Below are 24,386 nucleotides of genomic sequence, written 5' to 3' on the forward strand. Positions count from 1 at the left end.
TTCCCCCCTATCTAATTCTACCTCAATAGCCTTGTTAGGGCAACCAAGAAATAAAATTTTGTTACTATTGGTAAGGTAGTGGGACCCATGGATAAAACATAGTACAGATAAATATGAAAGCTAAACATACACCTATAACTGGAAATTACAAACCCTTTGGGTTGTCTGACAAAGTAAGTTGTTTGTCAATTAATTTAGAAGGTGAAATTTAAAGATTGCATTTTTTTGTCATTGAAACAGAAAGTAAAGAAGTATTTCCAAAGACACGTTTTATATTATTTTTTCTCTTACGTTAATAAAAGCAGTATAAATGAAAATGCCTGAGAGTATTTGAAAACTAAAATCACAGAAGTTACTTTACACTATGAGCAGTATCTGATCATTAATACAAAGAACATAGATTCAGAAGAATTCAGTTGTGGCCTCTGCAATCACAGACACAACTTCATATAAATTCTTTTTGAATTGGTATGGCAATTGAATATAATAAATACACATATTTCAGTTTAAGAAAAGAAACCTAGAAATACATTGTACAAAGCAAGTGGGTAGTTTTGCTTAAATGATACAAAAAACATTGTGTTTGTTGTTTAAATTTCTCCAAAAAAAAGAAATGTTGTACATAACATAATGGATTTTAAAGCTCTCATTTTGGTCCTTCTTTCCGCTCATTGTTCTTCAAATTTCTTGATGTTTTGCTTTTCTATTTGTCTTGCACAGACCACCAGACTACACCCACAATCACATTTGGGAAACTTCCCTGACATGTGGTTTCTGCAGTTTCCCTCTGCTTTTCATCACTGGTAGAAAGCTCTGTCCTTGTGTTTACTTGGTTTCACAGATGATTATTGAAACTCTTTTCTTTTTCTTACTGCTGAATTGTTTATATGTTATTCCATGACTTTAGTGGGATGTACTCCATTACAAAATGTGGAAAGTATAAGCATGTCAGAGGAGAAATTCAACAAATAGGGTTATAATCACCTGGAAAGAAAATATGTACAGGTAGAAAAATATAAACTGTTGGTATTGGTTCATTAAGATGAGATAAAGGCTATTTTATCTCTTCATGGAATATCTTTCAAAAGCATGAATATGTAGGTATCTGAACCATGCAGAAACACAGAATCATGTTCAGGGCCCTTTCAAATCTTAGACCTTGTACTTCAGCATTTACCTGTTGAGACAATATTTATACACAAGATAATGCTGTAGTGACCTTCAAAGATTGGAAGTAAGTATAAAATATTTCATTTTCCTTTCTCCTCCCATGTCTAGTAATTTATCTTCTAGCCCTTGAATATGTGTAGGTAAGAAATTTGTGTGTACAAAGCTTTCTCAGTTACCCACTACATATTGCCTTGGGTCGAATTTTAAAATTTCAAGACCAACATGAAAACTGATATGGACAAACAGTGTTTTAATTCAGGTGATTGTCTGTAGAGGCATTACATTGTGATATGCATACACTAGCAATTATAGAGGAGCATTTATGCTGGTGTATCCGTGGGAAACCCTCTGTAATCCCACCTGCCTCTACATGCAGCTCACATGGTAATAGAGTGACAGAGCATTGCCCCTCCTTCTCTTTCTCAACTGCTTTTCTGAACCACAAACCTGTATTGTCCTTCTTCTGAATTTAGATTCTATTTTAATTTCTGTAGGGCTAACTCAGTTTCTATAAGGATTATGTGTTCATTTTGGGTTTTTTTTGGACTTCTGCATGAAGTTTACTCTTGGATACTGCCCTTTTTCCACATGCTGTGTCTTCTGTTTTTTACCCTTACACAGTTTGGCTTTAAGTTCTTCCTTCCAGTCTCAAGATTTGTTCTGCCTGTGGCAAAAAATGTTTCATTCCCAATGGGCTTATCCACTGCTTTTGCTTTCTGTGAGAAGGAAACATCACAGCTGAGTTCTGTTTGACATTTAGACCCAGAAGTAAAAAAAGATGAAACTGCAGCATCTTATGAAACCTTCATTTACCAAGTCCATGATTTGATGGATTTGCTCAACAAAGCTGACACAATACCCTACTCTGTTCATAAATCAGGCCCCCAGAAGAAATAAATATAAAACCATTCTTGGTCTTCAGGGTCACTCCCTAGCCCTAGGAAAGTTCATATAATCCATTTTTGCACTTACATGAAATCCAGAGGGTTTCAGGAGAGTGTCTAGTAATTTTTATTCAAAATTCTCCTATTAGCCTGTTGAAATAAACAAATAAAAGCAATTCCACTTGCAGACCTTTCTTTCCATCCCTGCACATTTATCATCACTGAGAAGCACAAGCTGAAATTTATCCTATGAAGTTACTGCCAGCCATTTGACCACTTGATTCTTGTTCCAATGTAATAACAGTTTGACACCAGAGTGTCCAATGCCACCTTCAGATGTGCCACCATAACATCACTTCGAGAAGTCTGTGCTCAGGAAATCTCTAAATCAGAGAGAATACTTTCATACTGAATAACCCTTAATGGATTTTTTTTTTCTTTGAATTTGCCTAACATGTAAATTTTTTGAGAGCTACTGCAATCCTGCTCCAAGGACTTCGAACTTCTCAACTGTACACTGTTTAAAAACAACTTTGATTCTGAACATGCCACCTACTAATTTCATCTGATGATCCCAGTTCTTCTCCTAGAAGAGAGATACTGGTGTGCCCTTGCCACTCTGCTCAAGGTTCTGTACATCTATATCATACTGCTCTTTCTTTTTCTTTTATTACCTTGAGTCTTCTAGTTGGTTAGTAATTCCTTCTACAGAACAATTCCTTACCACTGATTATTCTTGTTTTCTTTCTCTAAACCTTTTTTAATGTTATGATAACTTTTAAAAAAATGGACCAGATCTGCCCACTGTATTCAAGATCCAGGCACACTGGTTCTATTTCATTTTTATGGGCAAACTTAGACATTTTTTCCAGAGTAGTTTTTGTGTTCTTTATTCACATTTTACATTGATTTTTCATACTCTGAGGTCCACCATGGTTCTCCCACAGTTGCTGTCATGACTTGTGTAACTTTCCCTCTTAAATATTCCTGAATACTCATTGGCATTGGTACAAGAAAATAATATTGTCATTCCTTTATCTTAGCTGTCAGACTAAATGTAGGAAACAGGAGACACTTTGAGAGCCTAAAGTGTCTGTTGCTGTGTTAAATGCCCTGAGGTGTGCAAAGCGCCCATCTGGCCACTCTGATACTACTGATAAGTGAGACTTGCACCCTTCTAAAGTGACAGCTGGAGACTTTTATACCCTGCGGTATGAAAAATGATAGATACCTTTATTTAGGCATTGAATTTGTGCCTGTATGGTGGCATGTAAAACAGTCTAACTCTCATATGTCAATCAAAAGAACTCCAAGTTCCAAATAGCCATATTTCTTGGTGAAGGCAACACAGCAATAGCTGCAGTTTTGAATAAATATGTCATGCCAATCTCTTTTTAAACATTTGCATATAAATACTGACTGAATATTTTAAAACTGTTTCTTTTGATTCTCATTTAGAATTCTGGGGAAATGGTTCGATCGTTTGTTGGCGGCTTGGAACTGATAGTCAATTTGCTAAAATCAAAAGATAAAGAAGTTTTAACAAGTGTATGTGCAGCCATTGCAAATATAGCTAAAGATCAAGAAAACTTAGCTGTTATGACAGATCATGGAGTTGTCCCTCTGTTGTCCAAGCTAGCAAACACAGTAAGTAACATTTAACGATACCATAAAAAGCATTGGAATTTCTTACGTCAGACTGCATTATGCCCAACTGAAGGGTTATGACAAAAGCAGTAGATTTTGCAGCAGTTACAAGGAAGAGCTGTAGCACTGTTCCATTATGGGACATATACTGGACATCAAGACAGTCTGTGTCTGCTACTAAAATTGGTTTGGAAGATGAGCTTCATTTTAATAGTTACTGTTGCAGAATATTGCTTTTGAGAGGTGCAGCTGCTATAGGAACAAAGCACAAAGGGTTGAGAAAACAATTAATCCGAACATGCAGAAGAATCTCACTGATGGGGCTATATTTTACATTTTATTGCTATCTTATCTAATTTCCAGTCAGTCTAAAAGTACATTTGAAATAATATAAAAATTCACAGCACTTGCTATAAAAAGAATATTAAGGGACTTTAATAGCTCTATGCCTTACAGCTCTCTCCAGTTTTAATTGTACTGCAATTAAATTGGGATGCCTTAAAGATGTGTGGGAATACAACTTTGCTTTCCAATGAGTTTTTTGTTGTGTGCTGACTTTAATTTGTTATGTTTTTACCTTCTTCAGAACAATAACAAGTTAAAACGTCACTTAGCAGAGGCCATTGCCCACTGTTGCATGTGGGGTAACAATAGAGTTGCCTTTGGAGAGGCCAAGGCTGTGGCTCCTTTAGCACGTTACTTGAAGGCAAAGGATCCATTAGTTCATAGAGCTACAGCTCTGGCTTTATATCAGCTTTCAGAGGATCCCAACAACTGTGTCATCATGCATGAAAATGGAGTGGTGAAGGTGAGGTGGAAGTTTTTTCTTATTTGGGGCTCAAACTATTGAAAAAGTTTGGCATGGTCAAAAAAAGAGATCTTTAATTTGAAATAATTCTTGAATACTGCTCTGTACCTCAGATTTTCTAAACTTTATCCTAAAAATGTTTGGTTAATTAGTGAATTAGGAAACAGGATTTTGATGCCAAAAATATTACAGCTAGGTGGGTTTTGAGAATGGAAATGTGACGTGGACATTCACCTTTAGAGTACTTGACTCTGACCTAGGCTGGTAGTGGCATGATGTCAGCATTTTGTCATTCTCAAGTGACATTTGCTAAAGAAGTTGGGTTATCTTAATGGGTGGTTCCCTAATATGGCAGTAAGCCATCTAGACATTGAATGTAACTGGATTTGGGGACAAATTAAGATAGAATAATACAAAGGCTTAGTTTACCTGGAGCTGTTTTGGTGAATTCTGCATTTACTTACAAAATTCTTATTTTAGGAGTTAAGCATAATCACATTCTGTAAAGATCTTAGAACAAAATTTTCTTTCAAAAAGATTTTTTTAGCAAAGCTTTGTCTCACTAGTTGAAGGCAGAAGAGTTACTCCTTTGGCACAGGAGAGATGAGCATTATGGCTTTAAAGATGGAGACAGTAGGCGTTCTCAAATTTCATAAATTCCCTGAAAGATTCACTGTATGCAGACCTTGCGTTTTACTTGATGTTCAGGTAAATGTATTTACAGTAAGAGTTGACTTATAATGCAGTGTTATTATTAATGTTGATTTATGCCTGCATTTGTGATAGTGTACTTCGTTGTGAGCAGTTTCAGTTCTGGCACAGTTAATGGTCCTGAATTATCATGTGTTTATCTGTGCGCTGTTGGCTTTAAAGGAGCCACTGGTCAAAAATACTTAAATATTCAGTTTAAGGTCCAATACTTGAACTTACTCAAATCTAAGCTACCCTTTCAGTACTGGAGAGTAACACCTTCCTATCACAGTCACCTTATATTGTCTATACAGCACAGAGGAATATATGCTGTACTGCAGCATTAGCATTTGTTGACTTTTTAATGTTGCTTCTCTCTCTCTTCAACTGGCACAATCCATTTTCTGACCTCCTTTCATCTGTTTTCTTTCATTTTATTATGCAGATTTCAGGTTTTATAAGTTGCAGCACACTGATTCTGATGATGCACTTTTAGAGTAATTCCACTTCACTCTAGGTTCACCTTTATTTTTCAGTCCCAGTTAAAGTGTTTGGACTAATAAAAAGCATTAATTTATAATTCCAGATAAATAGGGATGTACAGAAAAATATAACAAGTTTTTAATGTTTTTTATTATTCACAATATTCTGGATTTTCCAGATGTGCTAGTCCAAGTGCTTTTGTTCTGTGTTGCCAGAGCTGAGCAGACCATGAAGCAAATCAACACATGCACCATGACCGCTGAGGGCACAGATGACCAATCCACCAACACTTAAGAGCTTGACTCCCTTGCTGGCACTATTGGAATTGCCATCAGAAAGGCTAGATAGGCACTCCCAGATGGCAAGGAGAGTAGGTGGAGATTTAATTGCAGAAATGCAAGAGTCAGAACAGGGCTGAGTCTTGCCTGGCCTGTTCAGTTCGTCTGCCCAACACGGGCGAGACAGCAGTTGCAGCACTCTGTCTGTGCCATTGGATATCTTTGCTCAGTGCTTCACAGTAATGACAGAATGCCTGGCTGTTTCCATTCTTCTAGCCTCTCCAGTGAATAGCTGACTGAAAGCATATTTCGTACTTATATAGAGGTTGTTATGTACAGGTTATTCCAGGACCAATCATATTTTTTCTAGGAAACTTGTTTGGATTAGTTTGATTTTTTTTTCATCTTTTACCAGTTAGCTGGTGTTTCAGTGATCATGCACAGTTGGATTAATGTCACAGCCTCTGTACCTGTGACTAGGTTGCAATACATGTCTAATCCCAGGTGTTCTTCAGCACATGTTCATGTGCTGTGTTCACATACAAAGAATGTGTGATGCTTCAGGGAAACATTCAGCCTGTGTGAATGACACAGTTGCTGAGTGCTTTAACAGTTGGTCAGAGACTTTCTCAAAGCATTAGACTTTCTGACCATTCCCTATTCAATGTGCATATACATGTTTTTGTCCAGGAAACCAGTAATAAAATTATAAACAGAAAATAATTCCAATCAGATTGTTCTATTTCACATTTTGCTACTGCTTCAAACATTATTTGCCAATCACAAAACAACAGTTGTGAGAGAGCCAGTGTTGGATATTTTCACCTATTTGTAACTGCACCCAAAATACATTCAGTTTTGTCAAGTGGGTCTATATGATAAAAATCTTGGGAAGTATCTGGTGTATGTCAGCTGCCATGTGAAATTCTGAAGAGGCAAATGGGGATTTTGGAGGAAGTTTAGAAAGGCGGTTTATGAAAGTTACTCTTTTATGTTCAGTTCCACAATCAATGTTCTTATGACCAGGAATGGAACAATGGTTATGACCTGTGACAGATGAATAAATGCTTTGTTTCTACCAAACACCAGAACATATTTCCTCTTTCTCAAGTAAAAATTCATGGCTGTGCTGGAAAATAGATTTGCATGTTCAAAGATCCAGTAATGACATGTGGGACATTAGACAGTAAGAGAAATTGATAGACATCAGAGTAAGGAACAGGTATCAATTTGAATTCAAGATTGGAGACAGCCATCCACAAACCAAGGGAGAAGAGAAATCCAGTGAGGGTTTGGCAGTTTACAGCTGAGATAAGCAGGAATATCAGGCAACATTCTTTATACTTGGAGTCTGTGACCATTGAAGAGGGGGGAAGGGAAGGGAAGGGAAGGGAAGGGAAGGGAAGGGAAGGGAAGGGAAGGGAAGGGAAGGGAAGGGAAGGGAAGGGAAGGGAAGGGAAGGGAAGGGAAGGGAAGGGAAGGGAAGGGAAGGGAAGGGAAGGGAAGGGAAGGGAAGGGAAGGGAAGGGAAGGGAAGGGAAGGGAAGGGAGAAATAGGAAAGTTCACAGGCAACTGAAAGCAGCACCAAGCCATCACTACTGTTTCCATTCATGGAAACAGCAGAACATTTCACTTAAAGCTATTGCAGCGAAACAAAGATGTCCACCTATATTTGCCTGCTGCTGAAACCTTAGAACATTCAAGCTTGTTCATGAAAAAGAAGTCTGACTGTGAGCTAAAGAGTGTGGGTTTGTTACAAGGTATGCCCTTGTAAGACAAATTGTAAAAAGACTGGGGAGGAAATGGGAGACTAAGGAAGTGTAGTTACTGTAGTAGTGAAAAGATGAGTGTAAACATGTTTTAAAGGAAGAAGTAAAGTCATCAGAAGATGCCAAAAAGTATTTAAATAATTTTCCTACAGACTATGTCAAGATAATACAATGCTACTCTGTCCTACAGTCACTCTTTTTTCTTGGTTATGTTGGCAAGCTGTAGATTTGGATTGTTTCTGAAGTGAGTTAGTGAGGATGGGTGTGTGATAGGACAGGCACTCATGCAACTGCTCATAATATTCCTTCTAAAAGGCTTCAAGTATTAAAAAATTTCAAAGTATATACATGTGAAAATCATGTAGCTGATTATTCCTGGTCATTCTTCCTTCACAAATGAAGGAAGGTGAAAGATAGTCTCTCATGGAAGTTAATGTCTGCTATTGCAGAAGTTAATTTCTGACTTTGTAAGTGATATAAAGGATTTGGTTTTGTGGATGATGGTGGTGATGATGATGATGATGTTGATTTCTGTGTAAAAAAGGCCTAGGAAGTTTGAATGGCTTCAATGGCTTCATCACCTACAGAGTTGAGGCCAATCTTTTATTATGACGCTAATGAGACTCAGAGAAGTCTCTGAGGAGATTATTAAAGTAATGAAAAAAGTAAGAACAAGAGAAAATAAGCAGCCAGAGTCAGGCTGTGGAAGAACAAAATTAATCAAATTAGTAATTAATCTTAACTTTAAATGTTTACACTGTGCACATGCCAAACTGAAATAGTCATCCCAATTGTTATAATTGTCAAGGAAGAATAGTTTTTTTACCATTTCATCTCTTTTAAATTGGACATTTATGCAAAATAAGGCTCCTTAGTTTCTATTGGCAATATTTTCTGGTCTCCTTTGACTGTAATGACAGTGCAGGTTCAAATGTCAGAGCTGCACATCTATGCTTTAGGTATCTATGTTTAATGGGGTGAATCCCATCCAAGGCAGTGGAGAACTTTTAAAAATGAGCATACAGTCCATTTCAGGATTAGATAGGAATGACAGAATTCCGAATAATAGTGCAATAAGAAAGAGCTATTAAGATATTAATTTTTCTTTTCCTAGAAGAATACAGATGAGTTGAATTTATATGCTATGATGGTGATGAAACTCAATCTGCCCAGCCGTAACTGAAGCACACTTTGAGTATGAACTCATAATGCCAGATGTTTTAAATTAGTGGATCTAACTAACTTGAATCCAAGGATTTTGAAAGAGATCTTTGGAGTATTAAGGATGGATTCCTTTCATCTAACTTTGGCCACTTTTAGGCATGGAGTTTAAAGTAGTCTAAACTAAGACACCTTCTGTAGGCAATGGAAAGAGAGAGACACCTGCAGACTTATCCTAGCTGAAAACAGATCCCCAAGATATCTGCAAGGAATAGACTCATGAAAGTGCCTAATTTTCTCCACTGAATGTAGAAAGAACCCAAGTGACTAGCTCAGACTAAACAGCTAGCTTTCAGACAGCTGAATTTAAATTAATATCCTCCTGGATGTTGATTTTCAACAAGCTTGTGGTACAGGGGAAGTTGCAGGGCTGGAAGAGCGGTAATATGCCAATATTTAAAAAGGCCAAATAAGATTATAATCTGCTAAACTGGACACTATTCTCACTTGACAGTTGTAGGTCCATACGTTATAATACTGGAGGGATCATTTTAATGCCCGAGTCGGACTAGCCTTGCTCATGAAAACCAGAGACATTGCTTCATTTTTTTTTCTGTTTGGAATAGAGTATATCTTTTAGAAAAACACTGACTCTTTACTTAAAAAATTCCAGCAATGGAAAATCCACCAGAGACATCATAACTTGTTCCAGTAGTTAAATACCTTCCCCATAAAAACATTTGCACCTTATTTGTAGCCTAAGGTTTGTCTAGCTTTATCTTATGCAATTACATGTATGATACTTTTGCTTGGTGAACTGACAAGCCCTACATAACTTCTGTTCTCATATACATTCTTACTGAAAAAATTAAATTGTCTCATTGTCATATTTTTAATTAACTAGGCAAGTGTAATCGCTAATGGAATTTCTGTCTTTTTAATTCTTTAATTGTATTTGTGTGTCAGTTCTGAATTTTTTTATTTTTGAACTTCCTTTTTGGACTGAATTGCAACATACTTCAGAACAAAATTCAGAATTCCAGTAATATCTGTATGAATACTTAAATCAGGTAAAATAACTTCCCTGTTTCTGTGTAAGCTCTGTTTGAACATTAGAGATTTTCATTATTCAGTTTGGCCACAGTATTGCCCTCAAAGTTCATATTTGGCCAAATTTGTACTTTGATTTTCATGTCTTTCTGGAAATGGATCTGCAGGTTAAACCTTTACGTGCTATAACGTTGACCTTCACGCACAGGAGTAAAAATCACCAGTGAATTTAGACATTGTGATATAAAAAGATTTTTTTTTTTTTCAGGTGATTAAATCAGATGTTAATTTTTTTGTCAAAATACTTTATAGATGTCAAATGACTTAGCTCTAGTTTTTGAAAGAATAATTCACAATTCAAAAGCAGCCACAAAAAGTGTTCAAGCTTTTTATTGTTTTAGAAAGGAAGATATTCAGAGACCAACACAGTGACTGTTCTTGTAATGCCTTTAAAACAAAATATTGCCTTTCCACAGTAGAGGATGCAGCTTTGGCAGAGATAAGATTCATTAGAAAACTGAAGGAATTTACTGGCTGAGAAAGTGGTAAATACTTTTGAATTATAAAGACACAAGTTTATTAAGGTCTGTGAAAAGATTACCAGTGGCTTTGATTGTAAAGAGTGAAGCTAAAAAATGCCTGTTCTGCCTGCCAATGAAATTCTACCTTTGCAGGTACTCAATCATGGTACATAAATATTTTTAAACATTTAAGGAGATCTTCCCACTGAGGTAATTTCCAGTATCTCATATGAGGATCCCTTGATGTTTTGACTTTAAATTTCTGCTTGAATTCTGAACGAGTTAACTAAGAAATAGTAAAGTTATTAATTTTTCTATTTATGCACTTTTTTCTCTGTACTGTGATGATGCTTAAAGGCACTGATCACAGGTAAGGGGTTCACTTTCGCTAGGGAGTGATGTATACCTGCATGAGAACAGGATGACTCCAGAAAACTTTCAGTTTAGATGTAACACACAATGAGGTGGATGTGAATAAACAGATAGGACTGGAGTGCTAGAAAAATTATGTAAATATTTATATGTTCATATAATGAGAATACATTTTTTACTGCTAATTCATAGCTGCAACTCAGTCATCTTAAGTAAAATATAAATAACAAACTGACTGTAAGCTTTTTGTAAAAATCTAGAACCACTGGAGAGTAGCCAGTCGCCCAGACAAAGGCACTCACACCATATGGGAACCATAACTGGTGCTGTTGTCAGGTTTTTGCATGTGTGTGCCTGTGCTGAAGGCTACATGAAGTCAAAGCAAATTAGTCTCTGTTTAGCTTTGCATTGTTCTGAGCAGCTTTTATTTTCCAAATTAATTTAAAGATATATTTTTGTGCTGCACTATGAAAAAGTCCATTTTCTCCTGTTCTTGTTCCATTGTACATACAGAACTAATTGTTTTTTGGCTAGAGAAATCATTAACCTAATGAATAAGGTACATACCTGAAATGCAGATGATCAGAGGTTTCATTCATGTTCTGATATTTTTTACTATTGAAAATGTCTATCCAACCTACCCATGCATAGAACAGATTTTTAGCCTTACTCTGTGGTCTTGTTTTATGCTGTTATTTGCCCAACATGGAAGTGCTCTGTTTTCTTATATTACAAAATACTAATGGATGCCTTCTGGGATATCAGTTGTGGAAGCTTATAAGAACATCACCAGGAATGCTGAAATGTAAATTTCAACTGCTTGGTACAATAAAGTGGGCAAAGAAGACACTCATGCCCTAAGAATGGGACTTGATTTGTATAATCATACCTTTTTAATTTTTTTTTAAATTTCTCTTTTGATCAGAGTACAGCCTCAAGAAATGCATGGGAGGGGAGGTGGGGAAAGCGTCGATGTGTTAAGCTTGGGCTTGTTGGTTGATTGGTTTTGGTTTATTTGGCAAAGAAGGCATAACAGCCATAATGTATCTTCTGAATTTTGTGTGGAGTTAATAGGAGGTATTTGTGCTTTTTGAGTTCAGTTCTTAGTGGCAGAAAGGTTAGGCTCTTCTATTCCCTTGTAATATTCCAAGGTATAAAACCCATTTGTTTAACCACTATTTCTGAAAGTTATTGTGAAATGTACATTTCATATTTGGAAGGTTTTTGTAATGATTGTGTTAAAAAATACTGTGTCTGTAATTTACTGCGCAGAGCTTCCAGAAAACTGGTCATTGTTTGCTGAAGTCATAAATCCCTACAAGAAGTTTTGGCTGTTTTATGTTCAAAACATAAGACCATCAGACCATCTTTGTGAAATAAATAGATGAAGACAATTACTAGTAATTTCTACTGAAAACATTCTAAAAACCAACCTTTTATCACATACTATATTTATCTGGAGTATAGAAAATGAAATGGAAAGGCACTGGCACCCACTTCTTCAGGAGAATTTGGCAACAGGTTTGATTGTTTTCTTGTGGGGGCCTTTGGTGAGAGCATTAAATACACAATATGGAGTTTTACCTTATAAAGCAAGGTTTAATATATCTTCATAAATCAATCCAAAATATTTCATGTAATATCTATGCAATAGTACTATGGGGTATAATAGTATGTGTTTGCAATTTACATATTTGTGTTGTAATTTTACATTTAGAAAAACCCCCTTTGTAACTGTAATGGTTTGCTCTGCTCAGGCTCCACAGTTCAGGCTGGAGATACGGCATGTCTGGCACATACTCCAAGCTGATGCCTGTTGCTTTTTATAACAGTTGTTACAGTACTTGGACATCAAGAAAGAGGGCACTAGATTCCAAAATTTCTGCATGTCTGTTGTCTACCGAAAATATGCTAAATCCCTTTACCCACAAATGTATTGATCACATCACACTTAAATTTTGGATATAAGAGATTCCATAAACTAAGTCACATACTATCATGTTTTATTCCATTTCAGAAGGATTAATGTAAATCGACAGTTTCCATTGTGTTGGCAACTGCCAAGTTGCTTTAAACATTTTGCTTACAGTTTCAGCTCCAGGAAGCAGGAGCCAGTAGCTGTTCTACCTTCATAATAAGCAAAATGTCACCATTCATAAAGTAAGGGTACATTTATGTAAAACATTTTGCTTTTGCACCATTGACAAAGGTAATGAAGTTTGGCTTTAGTATAGATTAAGCCTCAGACTTTAGATTACTTTTTCAAAATTTCACATTACTGAAGTTTATGACATGTAGCAAGTGTTCTGTTAAAATCTGGCTGATTGTGGATGGGAAAAAACAGCAGCCGAATGGAGATCAGCTTATTTTTGCCCAAACTCTGGGCTTCAGGAGATCTCTAATTTTGTAACATTTGGATAACAAACCTAGAGGCTGGCATAAAGCGCCTCTTGGCACATTTTAAACATCTTTTAGTCTTATAAAAAGAAGCTTGTCCTACTAAGCTGTACATTTGTTGGAGCTGTTTAACAGTAGCTGTGCCCTGCAGCTCTTTTAGTGATAAATGAGCCATTTCAAATAAGGGCAATTGCAGCCAACTGTGCAGAAGGAATCATTAAAAAAAATTAAATAGACATTTTTGAAGCTTAAAAATGCACAAACAAAGTATGTTAAATCAAAATATATGCTGCTTCTTTTAATGGAAAAGATTGCCACTGGCTAAGTCTGCCAGCTTCAATAGGTGTGCCAAAAAGCTAAGGAATCTGGCAGAATCTGCAGATAGCAGTTCCATCTTTCATCTATATTTCTTTTCTGTATTTATCTTGCTTTAGAAAATGCAGAGAATGTCTTTTCCTTCTGACTTGGCGCTGTTTCCAAACCACAGAAATACACAGAGCAGCTTCTTGCAATTGTTTAGCTCCCTGCACCAGTCTTATCCTTGTGACTGTGTGAATCATTTCTTTCTAATTTGGCAATAATAAGAAAGAAGAGCATTAAAATATTTTTATGTTTATGGAACAGTATTTTAGCTGAACTGTCAGATATGAAATTAGTTTTCTTAATTAAGAGATACTGGGTTTAATATGTAAGGACAGAATGCCAGGTAATTATTTTTGACATTCAGCTGATCAGGAATAGTTTCCTTGTATGTAAGAAGCTATTCAAAGAATCTGAACATAAGAAATACCAAGAACAAAGTTCTTCCTGTAGAATCAATCACTCAGTTCAGTTTGGCTTCAAGCCCTGCTCATTGTAATCTCTCTTATATCGCTGTTGCAAAGCACGCCCTGGTATCTTTTAAGCGATAAGGCACAACTGACTGATACCACTTCCAAGGTAAAGATGCTAAGGAAAAGCCCATTTGCAGTGTGTCAATTATGGGATGGATGCTAGTGTTAATGTTCCTGGTCAGTGTTCTGTACTTTGGCATCAAATCTGAAGACCTGACAAGGCTGCCAGGCAGCACAAGCCTGCTGAGAATTCTGTCCTGACTTGAGTGAGGGCAGGGACAGGACATGAATTGCTTATGCAATTATGCTCATTTTACAATCAATTGCATGTGAAAGCTAAAATGTATCTTCTCCTGGACTATAAGTGAAAGTTCATATGATTTCATTTCATTGAAAATTTGATTTTAATTAATTTTTCTTTTATTTCCAAGGGTAGTTATTGGCTGTATTTATCAGCTGCTAGTCAGTGCAGAATTTCTATGGTTTATGATAATTCTTCATCTCTGGAAGCTTTGAAAAAAAATGTAATGTTAAATTGAGAGAATATTATTAGTCAGTAACACTTTTTAATTACTGTAAGAGTCTAATACACTGCAAATTACATGTTACCTTTGGATTTAGGGTAACTGTAAAGCTACCTAGAAGGTGCCTTTAGGCTGATTCTAATCTACTCATTGCATTTGTGTTGAAGATATAGATAAAAATAAAAAAAATTTTCCATGACATAGGATTGAGAAAGCAGCGACTCATAAAGGTGCTTCTGTGCTGCTGTACAGGTATGACAGTTCCAAATACTAGGATAAGATACATAATCAGGGCTTTGTGGAAATAGAGATAAGTTTAAAATATCAAGAAGGTCTTTAGAACACCTAAAATCAAAATTGCCCCTCTAAAGGTCCTGTCCTTCACCAGTTCTTGTCTACTGTCTACCCTGACCACAGGTATGTGGGATGAATCCAGGTTTATTTGCTCTTTGTATCTCTTACATTGTATCTGTGCAATCTGCACAAATACAACATTCATTAGACTGGATTAGCTCCTTCTCAGACTTCCAGAGAGACATAATTGCTGGACTCCAGGGCATTATAGGCTAAGGGAGTGTGTATATATTGAAAAACGTCCATCATACTTTGGCACTGGATTTGCTGAACATTCATAGTACAGAGAATATTTTATTAGTCTTTTGCTTTTAAAAGCACTTTGTCTTTCCATCAGTTGATTACTCTATCGGTGTGCAATAATTCTGTTGCTGTTTGGACAGGTGGAATTGACCATGCTTGGATTTTAAGAAAGCATTGAGCAGCACTCTTCACCAAAAACTGTTAAAGAAGTTAAAATGAGATTTGATGAGAAGGCAGAGTCCTTGAGAGGATAAATAACTGTTTAAAACTCAGGAATCAAAGTTTAGAAATTAGGATGAAGTTTTGGAGCCAAAGGATCTTCATAAATGGTAATGGGAAGGATGGTAAATGGTGATGTCACAAACTGCTGACAATACAGTTCTCCATGAGAAGTGCAGCCAGAGACAATTGCAAACTGCAGTTCACAGTGCAGAACCATAGAGGTCAAATATCCTGTGCAAATATGTCACAGCTCAGTGCAAAATTTTCCCCTTTCATGGATTTACTACACTGAACAATTTTGCACACTGCACGTGCAGCAGATGCAGAGTGCCAGTAACTATTGGTTAGGACTGAAAAGGTGTCCAAATGTTTGGGTGAGGGAATAAAGTCCTTGCAAACAATGTGGATGGAAAAAATTTCAATGTTAGATACAGCTAGGGACACCATGAAGCCCTGACTTTGCTTCTGATTGATCAGGCTGTTTCTGTTAATCTTTCTGCACTTGGTCTCATAATCCAAGAATCCTCATAAAATTTGCAATTATATGTAGGTGTTATTTATCCTTAAATTTTTGTTGACATCCTGGAGTGTGGAGGGAGAAACTGATAGTCTGTTTAATTCTTCCACATCAGAAATGCATATGAGGGAATTGTATTTTGAGAAACCACACTTTTACAATGTTCTGCATAAAGATACTTCTGTTCAGAGAAGGATGTTAAGTTCCTTAATTGTCATCGTGAGTCAAACCCATGATGTGCTGTTTAAATGAGAAAGTAGCCTGTTTGAGTGGGGAGCTGATGAAGTAGAGAGCACATTCCCTGTGTGGGAGCAGTACTTTCTTTTAAATCATCTTCCACATACTGTTTTTATTAGGTGGCAGCATGCCTCAAACATACTCGCCCAAGAATGCCCAACAGTTCTTGTTGAACAATGTTCTTGTGCTTGCACTAGCATTGTGAAATAATGTGTTGGGTAGCTGCTTAGCTCCAGCCATTTCATTCTACCTGAGAGACAAAGTTCACCACCACACCAGGTTTAAATCGTGATTCTTTTAACCTTTTGCAGTAACATTCAGGTAGAAGGTTCACATGATTTTTTTCTCCTGTGTTAAAGCACAGAGTTGTGTGGTTTTAGAAAATTAATTTTCACATCTTCCCCCGCATGCTTTAACCAGCTTTAGCAGAGCTTTTATGCATGTGGTACAACCTCCGCTTGCCCAAGCACAACTATAACTTTCTTTTTATAGAACTAAAAGAACTCAAGCAAATGAATAAGCCAAAAACATTTCCAAAACCTGAAGCTTGGAATTGAAGTTGAGAAGTTAATAAAAAAATTGAGGAACAGGCTTTTGTTCTAATCAAAGAAAAGCTTCAAATTTAACTTCTATTAATTGATTTTTCATTTCCTACTTCATAGTCACATCTTTAGAGAGGGAAGGAAGCAGATCAAGGTCTCTAGTATTTCTGACATATAAAAGACACTATTATTGCTTGCTTGTTTGCATGAAACACAGTATTTTTAAAAGTCTCTGATCTCAAAAAGCTTCCAAAAACCAGCAGCTATTCAAGCACCTTTTGGCCAGAGTCCTTGAGTGGCTTTGGAGAGACATTTTGCTTATCTTTCAAAAACTATCTAACTCCCCTCTAAAGAACTGTATGCAAATCACAAATACTTTGGTTGAATATGGCCTGATGGGAGTGGTAATTCAAGCAACTCCCTTTGTTTCAATCACCAAAAAACCAAAGCATTTATCTGTCACAATAAGTGTATGTGGTAATGTTTTCCTCAGCACTGACTTTTTAAAAGCATGCAAATTTCCAGCACTTGTAAATATATTTTATGACAACTGACCAAACTGTTCATAAAGAAATCTGCATTTATTTTTGGAAGATGACTCCTTAGTATAAAATAATACGTTTTTCTCTAATAACAAAAAAAAATCAGTTTTAGAATCTTGAGAAATAAATGGTATCATACATTTAGTTTTCTGATATTAAGAAAATTTAGTCTTACTAATATGAATGAACATGTGGACTGTACATGTACCCTTGTCCACAGACAGCCCCAGATCTTTTCTTGCTCATCACATTCAGTTTCATATTTGTATGAATAGAGCTGATCTGTGTTCATATCATCTATACATTTATTTACCCTGTGTTCTAATTCAACAATTTCTAGTACATTTACTAGTCTAAAATCAGATTATATGTTGAACAGTACCACTCATCTTCCAGTTTATGTAAATGTATGCACTGTTGCCACCCCCACATCTTAAAACATAAGACTATAGAACAGTCTTCTTGTGTGCCACAAAAAAAAATGGCTTTAAAATATGCTGGCTACTTATTTCAAATAAATGCTGTTGTACAAATTCACAGGGAGAGCCTCCTGCTTTTATCCCCAGACTTTGATATGTAAGGTTTACTAGCACAAGCACCTCACTGGTTTTGATTATAATGATCATATGTAGGAAGAGAGACCGACCCTTAGAGCATTGGACCTAAAGCTATATCAACGTTAGAGATCAAAATCAGTACTTTCAATTGAATACAGAAGAGAGTTTGAAGTTCACGCATACCAGTAGATTTAACATACTTTTAAAATACTGATACAGTCAGATTATGTCCTCAGATCCCTAGTCTCAGGATAAGATGCACTTGAGAGAAACATTGCAAAATTTGTCAAAAGTCTGGAAATTGTAGTGTCCCTTTACTGCAGTTCAGTGTTGTTTTCAAAGGTGGAATAGTTAAGAGTGCATTTCAGGAATATCAGACAAACCAAAGGGGAAAAAAACCACATCATGTTTTCTGCTGAGAAGTCAGGCAGAACCCTTCAGAATGTCAGGGTTAATGCACAGTTTAAACCTATTTTTTTTTCCTCTGACTTGCTGCTGATAGTTTATTTGCAACTGCCCCGGATTAACTTTCATATAATCTTCATATGATTGCTAGAGATAGACAAAATTATAGTATTCATGTCCATAGTAATATTAAAATTTTTGAAACAAAACTGAATTAGCAATTCTTTCTCAATTTCCTATACTACCTCCTCAATAATGTTTAAGAAGGAAAGGAAGGGTAAAAGTCATGCTTCTGCAAAATGAAAAGGAAAGCAAAGAGTGGAAAAGCAAGTAGGTATGGAAAAGGAGCAGGAAATACAAAAAAGAAAGATTGGTCAGGCTTGCAATGATACAAAGGAGCGATAGGTCACAACATGTTACTGAGCCAAAGTAAATTATGAAAGGGACATCCATGACATAAGTTTACAGTTTTGAATGTCCATTCCATATAATAAGTAAGTAGGCTCATAATTTAATCTTAATAAATTTTGAAATGTCACTCTATTGAAATTACAAAAAAAAGTTCTTTATTCTCTCTATGCCATCAAAAGCCTTTTATATGTTAATCTTCTTTTGAAAACTACAATGAAATAAAAATAAAATACAGAAAATGGTTCAAATAAAAATATGCTGTGAGACCCTGGGCTTCATCACTTTTGGATTATCAAATCTTCCTATTGTTTTTTATGGGATGAACTTCATATCCTGTAAGAATTTTTGTACATTGGAATGTTCATGATGATTGAATTCTTTCTTAATATTGCACCAAACATCTTGCAGCTGAATAGAGATTCAAGCTGTCTGCCTTTAAGGTCTCCAATTAGTTCCATATAATCGTACCTTTTAAACAAAGATTAGAAATAATTTTGGTTACTAGTTTTATTTAGCTACTTCACCTTTGCATGATATTTTTATAGGCAGTTAGATTTACACCTGAAATAGTTGTAAATATTCCTCTGAAACCCTGTAAGTATCAAATTGAGATGTGAAAACCTTTTAACTTAGAGTATTTTAAAGTGGTTTTCAAATTTGCAGTTTTTAAACTATTCTACATTTCACCATTTGATATTTTGTTGGTTTTCTCCTTGTCAGTGATATTCACAGTTCTCTGCCCATTTATTGTGTCTTTGCAGAGGAGGGCATCCTTCTCTGAATAACTATATAAGAAAAAGACAGTAAAATAGATGAGGTGAAGAGAGAGCTGTAGAGTGTATTTATATTTTGTAGCTATATAAACATTTGCCAGTATGTGTGGGTGTACCATATTATAATTCCCTTTAGGCATGTAGGTTTTATGTATGTCTCCAAAGTAATGCAATGCAACATTTAACCTTATTGGAGAATATGACAACTATATTTTTATTTTGTATGTTATTATTGTGTGGTCAAGAGATTTCTTTTCAAGAGTGCTGTTCCCATTCAGATATTGAAGAAATATGGCCCTTGTCCTAGATGCCTTTCAGTTTCGTTGTAACAAAGGAGGGAACTGAACAAAATAGACAAAAATGGACAGACAGCAGGTAGGAAAAATGAAGCTGTACCCAGAAGGATTTTAAACTTAAATCTATCATGGTGTAAAATCGGTTGTAGCTCACTGAAATTGTTTATCATAACGAAATAGTAAACATCTCGTGGTAAAGTACAAGTAATCATATGTTCAGAATATTTCACTGAGACTATCAAGCCTTACTCTTCCTCTCATTTCCTGGCATTTTGTGGGATTCATCTTGCCACCAGTCATTTTATCCCAGGCAGTCACATAAGAAAAATGACTTGCCAAGGACAAATCACCTGTCTTAAGTCCTGAGACAGGTGAGATGGTTTAAGTGCATAAAAAACTGCAGGCAAGTTTGTTCTCATCCTAACTTGGAGTCCTGAACCTCTTTGCAGGAAGTGCACAGGTTTTCTATCTCCTGTACTCTTTCTGAGGGAGGATGGAAAGGATGAGAAAGAAGAGACAGTTCCTGGCCAGCCTGCTGGCTGCCATTGTGTTCAGGTGTACCTTAGCCCAAGCTGCATCCTTTGGACTTCCTGGTACCCCCCAGCTATTCTTGAGGGATTCCAAAAAGTTGCCCTTTTCCTGTGGCTGCCAGAATGGAGATGTGTTTCATGGAAGAGAGAAAAGACAGAAATAGGACAAGAAAGGAAAAGAAGCCAGGCGTTATCTTCTCAGAATTTCTCCCACCCCAACTAGAGAGCATCAGTTTCACCTTTTTATGTTCAGAATGAGTGAAGTAGGCTGCACCAGGGGTTGCTCTGACTTTGGTCCCAGGGAGGAGAGAGCCTGTGCAAGGGGGAATCAGCACAGTGAGTGTCAGCCTTGCCCATTTTTTACCTTCACTGGAATTTCTTGGTACTGGATTTTGTACAGCTGCTAGCTCAGAGTGTTCTTTGGTGCGTGGGACTTCAGTTTGAAATCTGTTTTCTTTGTGCCACCTGAGGGAAAAAAACCAACCAAACAAACAAAACATCCCAGAACTTACATGAGCATCTTCTTCTTAAGAGTCTGGGTATGGTACATGTTGTCTTATCCTATCGTTCAGCTGAAAAGGAAAATCAGGAAATTGGCCTGAATTTTAGTTTAGAAACAGTGACTTAAGCTTAACCTTCATTATGCTTTGATTGTGGAGTATGTTTTATTATTTATAATTTAATTTTATGAGAAGTATTTTCATAGGAATATGTGTAACGTAACACTCTAACTAGGTGCTTTAATATTTTCCAGTGCGCACTATGGTGTTGAAAGTTAGAAAATGCTGGCTGGATCTAGACTGATACTTTCTTGGATAAGCCTCTACCATATGCTTTTATTTAAAGTATTTTTTTTTCTTTTAGGTTAGATTTATAAAAAACATGTGAAAAATGTCTTTTTTTGAAAAAGAAGTGTTACGCAATTAGAAAATCGCAGTGCTAGAAATTTTGCATCCTTCAGGAAATATTGCATGTAAAAGAAGCCAGATACTAAATCTAAATTTAAAAAAAAAAAAAAAAAAAGCAACTTCCACCGCTATGCTATGTCAAAGTGCTATGTCAATCTACAAGATGTTGTACTGAAGTGTATGTCTTTAGTTCCAGGAATTTTAAGCTCTATGTGAACTCTGACTGGCTTCCCAGTATAGATATGAATCTTGTTGAAGGAGTTTATCCATATTTCCTTCTGATTAGAAAAATTTAAATAAGATTTGTTTTACAGGGCAGAAAACCTAAAGAAGGGCATTAAGTATTTTTATATAGTTATTCTTTATTCATCATTTTCTTCCATGTTCACAGGACTCTGGGGTATTGAATAGACTGATCTTTTATCTGTTTTGTGTGAGCAGGGTAGCCTCTTTCCAACAGCCTTGTTCTACACTTCCCATTGCTTTAGAAAACTTGTTGTGGATGCATCACATGACTAAATTCTTATTTAAAGATTATTTCCTGCCAACCTCTATACTTCCTGCAAACATGACACCTATGCTTTCTGCTGCCCCTCTCTTAGTCTGGAAGCTGCAGTGACTGTGGCTGAAGGAAAGTGAGTAATTTTAAGTTATTGTAACCAGTACATGGAGACCATCTGAGATTTTTTCAGATTTAGGGTTTGTTGGTACAATACTTAGCTCTATTTTTTTCTGCTTTTAAATCCCCTTGGGCTACTTCTTTTACAGAAGTGAAAAAATCTAGAAAGATATCACTGTTTGCAGTGACACGGTCTAGAGACTGACATGCTGAGGAGCATGGAGATTTACTGAAAGGTATGGAGATTTTGTAGACAACAAGCAGAACGTAAGCCAGCCATGTGTCCTGACAGCAAAGAAGTCACAACTCTGGACTTACAGCAAGAGTAAAGCCAGTAGGTTGAGGGAAGTGATTGTTCCCTTTAGCACTCATTAGATCACATCTAGAATTCTGCACCCAGCTTTGGCCTTTGATGTAGGGAAGATATGGATAAACCATAATAGATTCAGCAGAGGACCACCAGGATGGTCAGAACCTGAAGCACTGCTCTGTGAGGAGAACCTAAGGAAACTGGGCTTTTTCAGCCTGGAGAAGAGAGAGCTTTAAGTGGACTCAATAGCAGCCTTGCAGTTCCTGGAGAAGTTAAGTCATCAAAAAGATGGAGCTAGGCTTTTCACAGCAATGCATGGCAAGAGGATGAGAAATAATGAGCATAAACTAAATCAAGGGTAAATGAGCACAGGGAAAACCTTTTTCTCCACCAGGTCAGTCAAACATTGCAATAGGTTGCCAAAGAAGTTGTGCCATCTCTATTATTGAAGTTTTTCAAGATCAGACTTAAAAATTCTGGACAATCCAGCTGAACCTCATATCTGACTCTGCTTTGAGCATGACTCTAGGCTAGAGACCTACTGAGAGCCCCTCTGTTCTGAAATTCTTTGTGATTGTGTTGTCATAATATAGTATCACAATTCTGAGGTAACAATAGCAAAATCTTAATTGTTCTGAATATTTAAATGATTTGGCTGTGCCTTGCTTTTGGAATCCAGAAATGCTACATATGCCCTGTACATTCTCCAAACAGCTTGTATTTGTGCTTATTTACTGGTATGACGTGCAAACTGTGCAAAAATATTGGACTCTAGCCTTGGAATATAGATACCTGCCAACAGAAAATGAAGGCTACATGGTGCTGCAAATGCTTTCTCTGTCTGTGGAAAGTGCCTTTATGTGCCAGAAAGAAGCATTTATACCACATGCTTTTTTTACTGCTTCTCACATCTGTTAACATTTACATGTGTCAGAAAACAATACCTGAACAGTAAAGGGAAGGGATACATGAAGTTCGAGGGTATTATATCAAGAAAAATGGCATGTCATATTGCATATAGTACATTGGAATAAAAGAAAAGGAAAAAGGAAAAAGATTTCTTGGACTTGTCAAATATACCTAATACATGGGCGTAGTTTGTATATACTATCTATGAATGCGTTTCCATACCTGAATTGAATGACCCAAATTGCCAGTAAATGGAACTGAACCCATGAAAGGGTCAAGGAGTGATAATCAGGAGGTGAAAGAATTATAAATGTCTTGGTTTATTAAAAAAAGAATAAATTTTATTTCATTAAAGGCATGATTTATATCAAAATCTTCAAAGTTGGATTCCTAAATACAGAATTACATACTTCTATTTAAATATTTTGCTTTTTTGATAATCTTCTCTTCAGCTGTCTTTTTGTTAGTACAAAAGGAATAGGTTAACTGACAAATGTTGCTGTATATCCACAGTCCTTAGAGGCAGCTACTGTATTGGGCAGTGTTTCCAAGAATAGTCCTTTGAAGTCTCACAGTGAAAATCCTGAGACACAGTGTAGTACTGGATTTTGTATGACGTGGCAGTTTTTGCAGATGTTACCACTGGCAAATGATTTAGAAGAGCAGCAAATTAGAGAGAAACTGATCTGTGATCCCCTGCACACAGAAGGAAAAAATCAGTATTTGATACCTTTGTAAAAATTGGTGTTTGCATTGGTTGCATATGTACCACTAGTTCTTTAGGCATCTATTTGGGTCTTTTGTACCAGTTTCATGCAGAATTCTGTTCTCTGATGCCTCACCCTGATTTTCCAAAATGCACCTGCAGTAAAGAGCACGGACCCTCCCCTACAGCTGTCATTGCTTAATATTGAGTTCTCTGTGGAAAGTGACAGAAAATACCTAATCTCCCATGTTTTTTGAGTCTAGAAATAAATGATGGCTAAAATAAGAGATAATTAACCTTGAATTGAGTCCTACCTAACATGTAGTCATAATAAAGGCAAAGGTCAATTTTTTATTTTTTCTTATGTTCCTACTAGATAATGTATCTCCAAAACACTATTTTTGATGAACATCTGCTCTTGCACGTGGATACAAATTTTATCTGAAATTATTATGGATGTTAGAATTCCACACTCACTACACTGAAAAAGCCTTGCATTAAATCTGTGAAGATGCAATGAATAATCACATAAGGCATATGGTTTCCTTGCCACCAAATTTAAAACGTAGAACTTTATCAAAACCACCGTATGAATGGCATGTGCATACATATTTTTGGATTTGAGTCAGGGATATGAAGGATCTATAGCAGTTTTCTTCTGTTAGTTGCACAAGAAAATTGCGAGGCACCTGAAGAATCACATGGTAATTCAAGCTGA

General features: G+C 36.3%; 1 protein-coding gene across 1 annotated transcript in view; it reads left to right on the forward strand.

Moving 5' to 3' along the window:
• The window catches only part of ODAD2 (outer dynein arm docking complex subunit 2), a 75,659-nt gene that overhangs the window by 49,186 nt on the left and 2,087 nt on the right, over window positions 1–24,386 (forward strand). The window contains exons 18-19 of the mRNA XM_053991067.1: window positions 3,513–3,701; window positions 4,288–4,509. Of these exons, the coding sequence (XP_053847042.1) occupies window positions 3,513–3,701; window positions 4,288–4,509 (411 nt within the window). The remainder of the gene's footprint in view (window positions 1–3,512; window positions 3,702–4,287; window positions 4,510–24,386) is intronic.

The sequence above is a fragment of the Vidua macroura genome, chromosome 1, assembly GCF_024509145.1.
Source record: "Vidua macroura isolate BioBank_ID:100142 chromosome 1, ASM2450914v1, whole genome shotgun sequence".
Taxonomy (NCBI): Eukaryota; Metazoa; Chordata; class Aves; order Passeriformes; family Viduidae; genus Vidua; species Vidua macroura.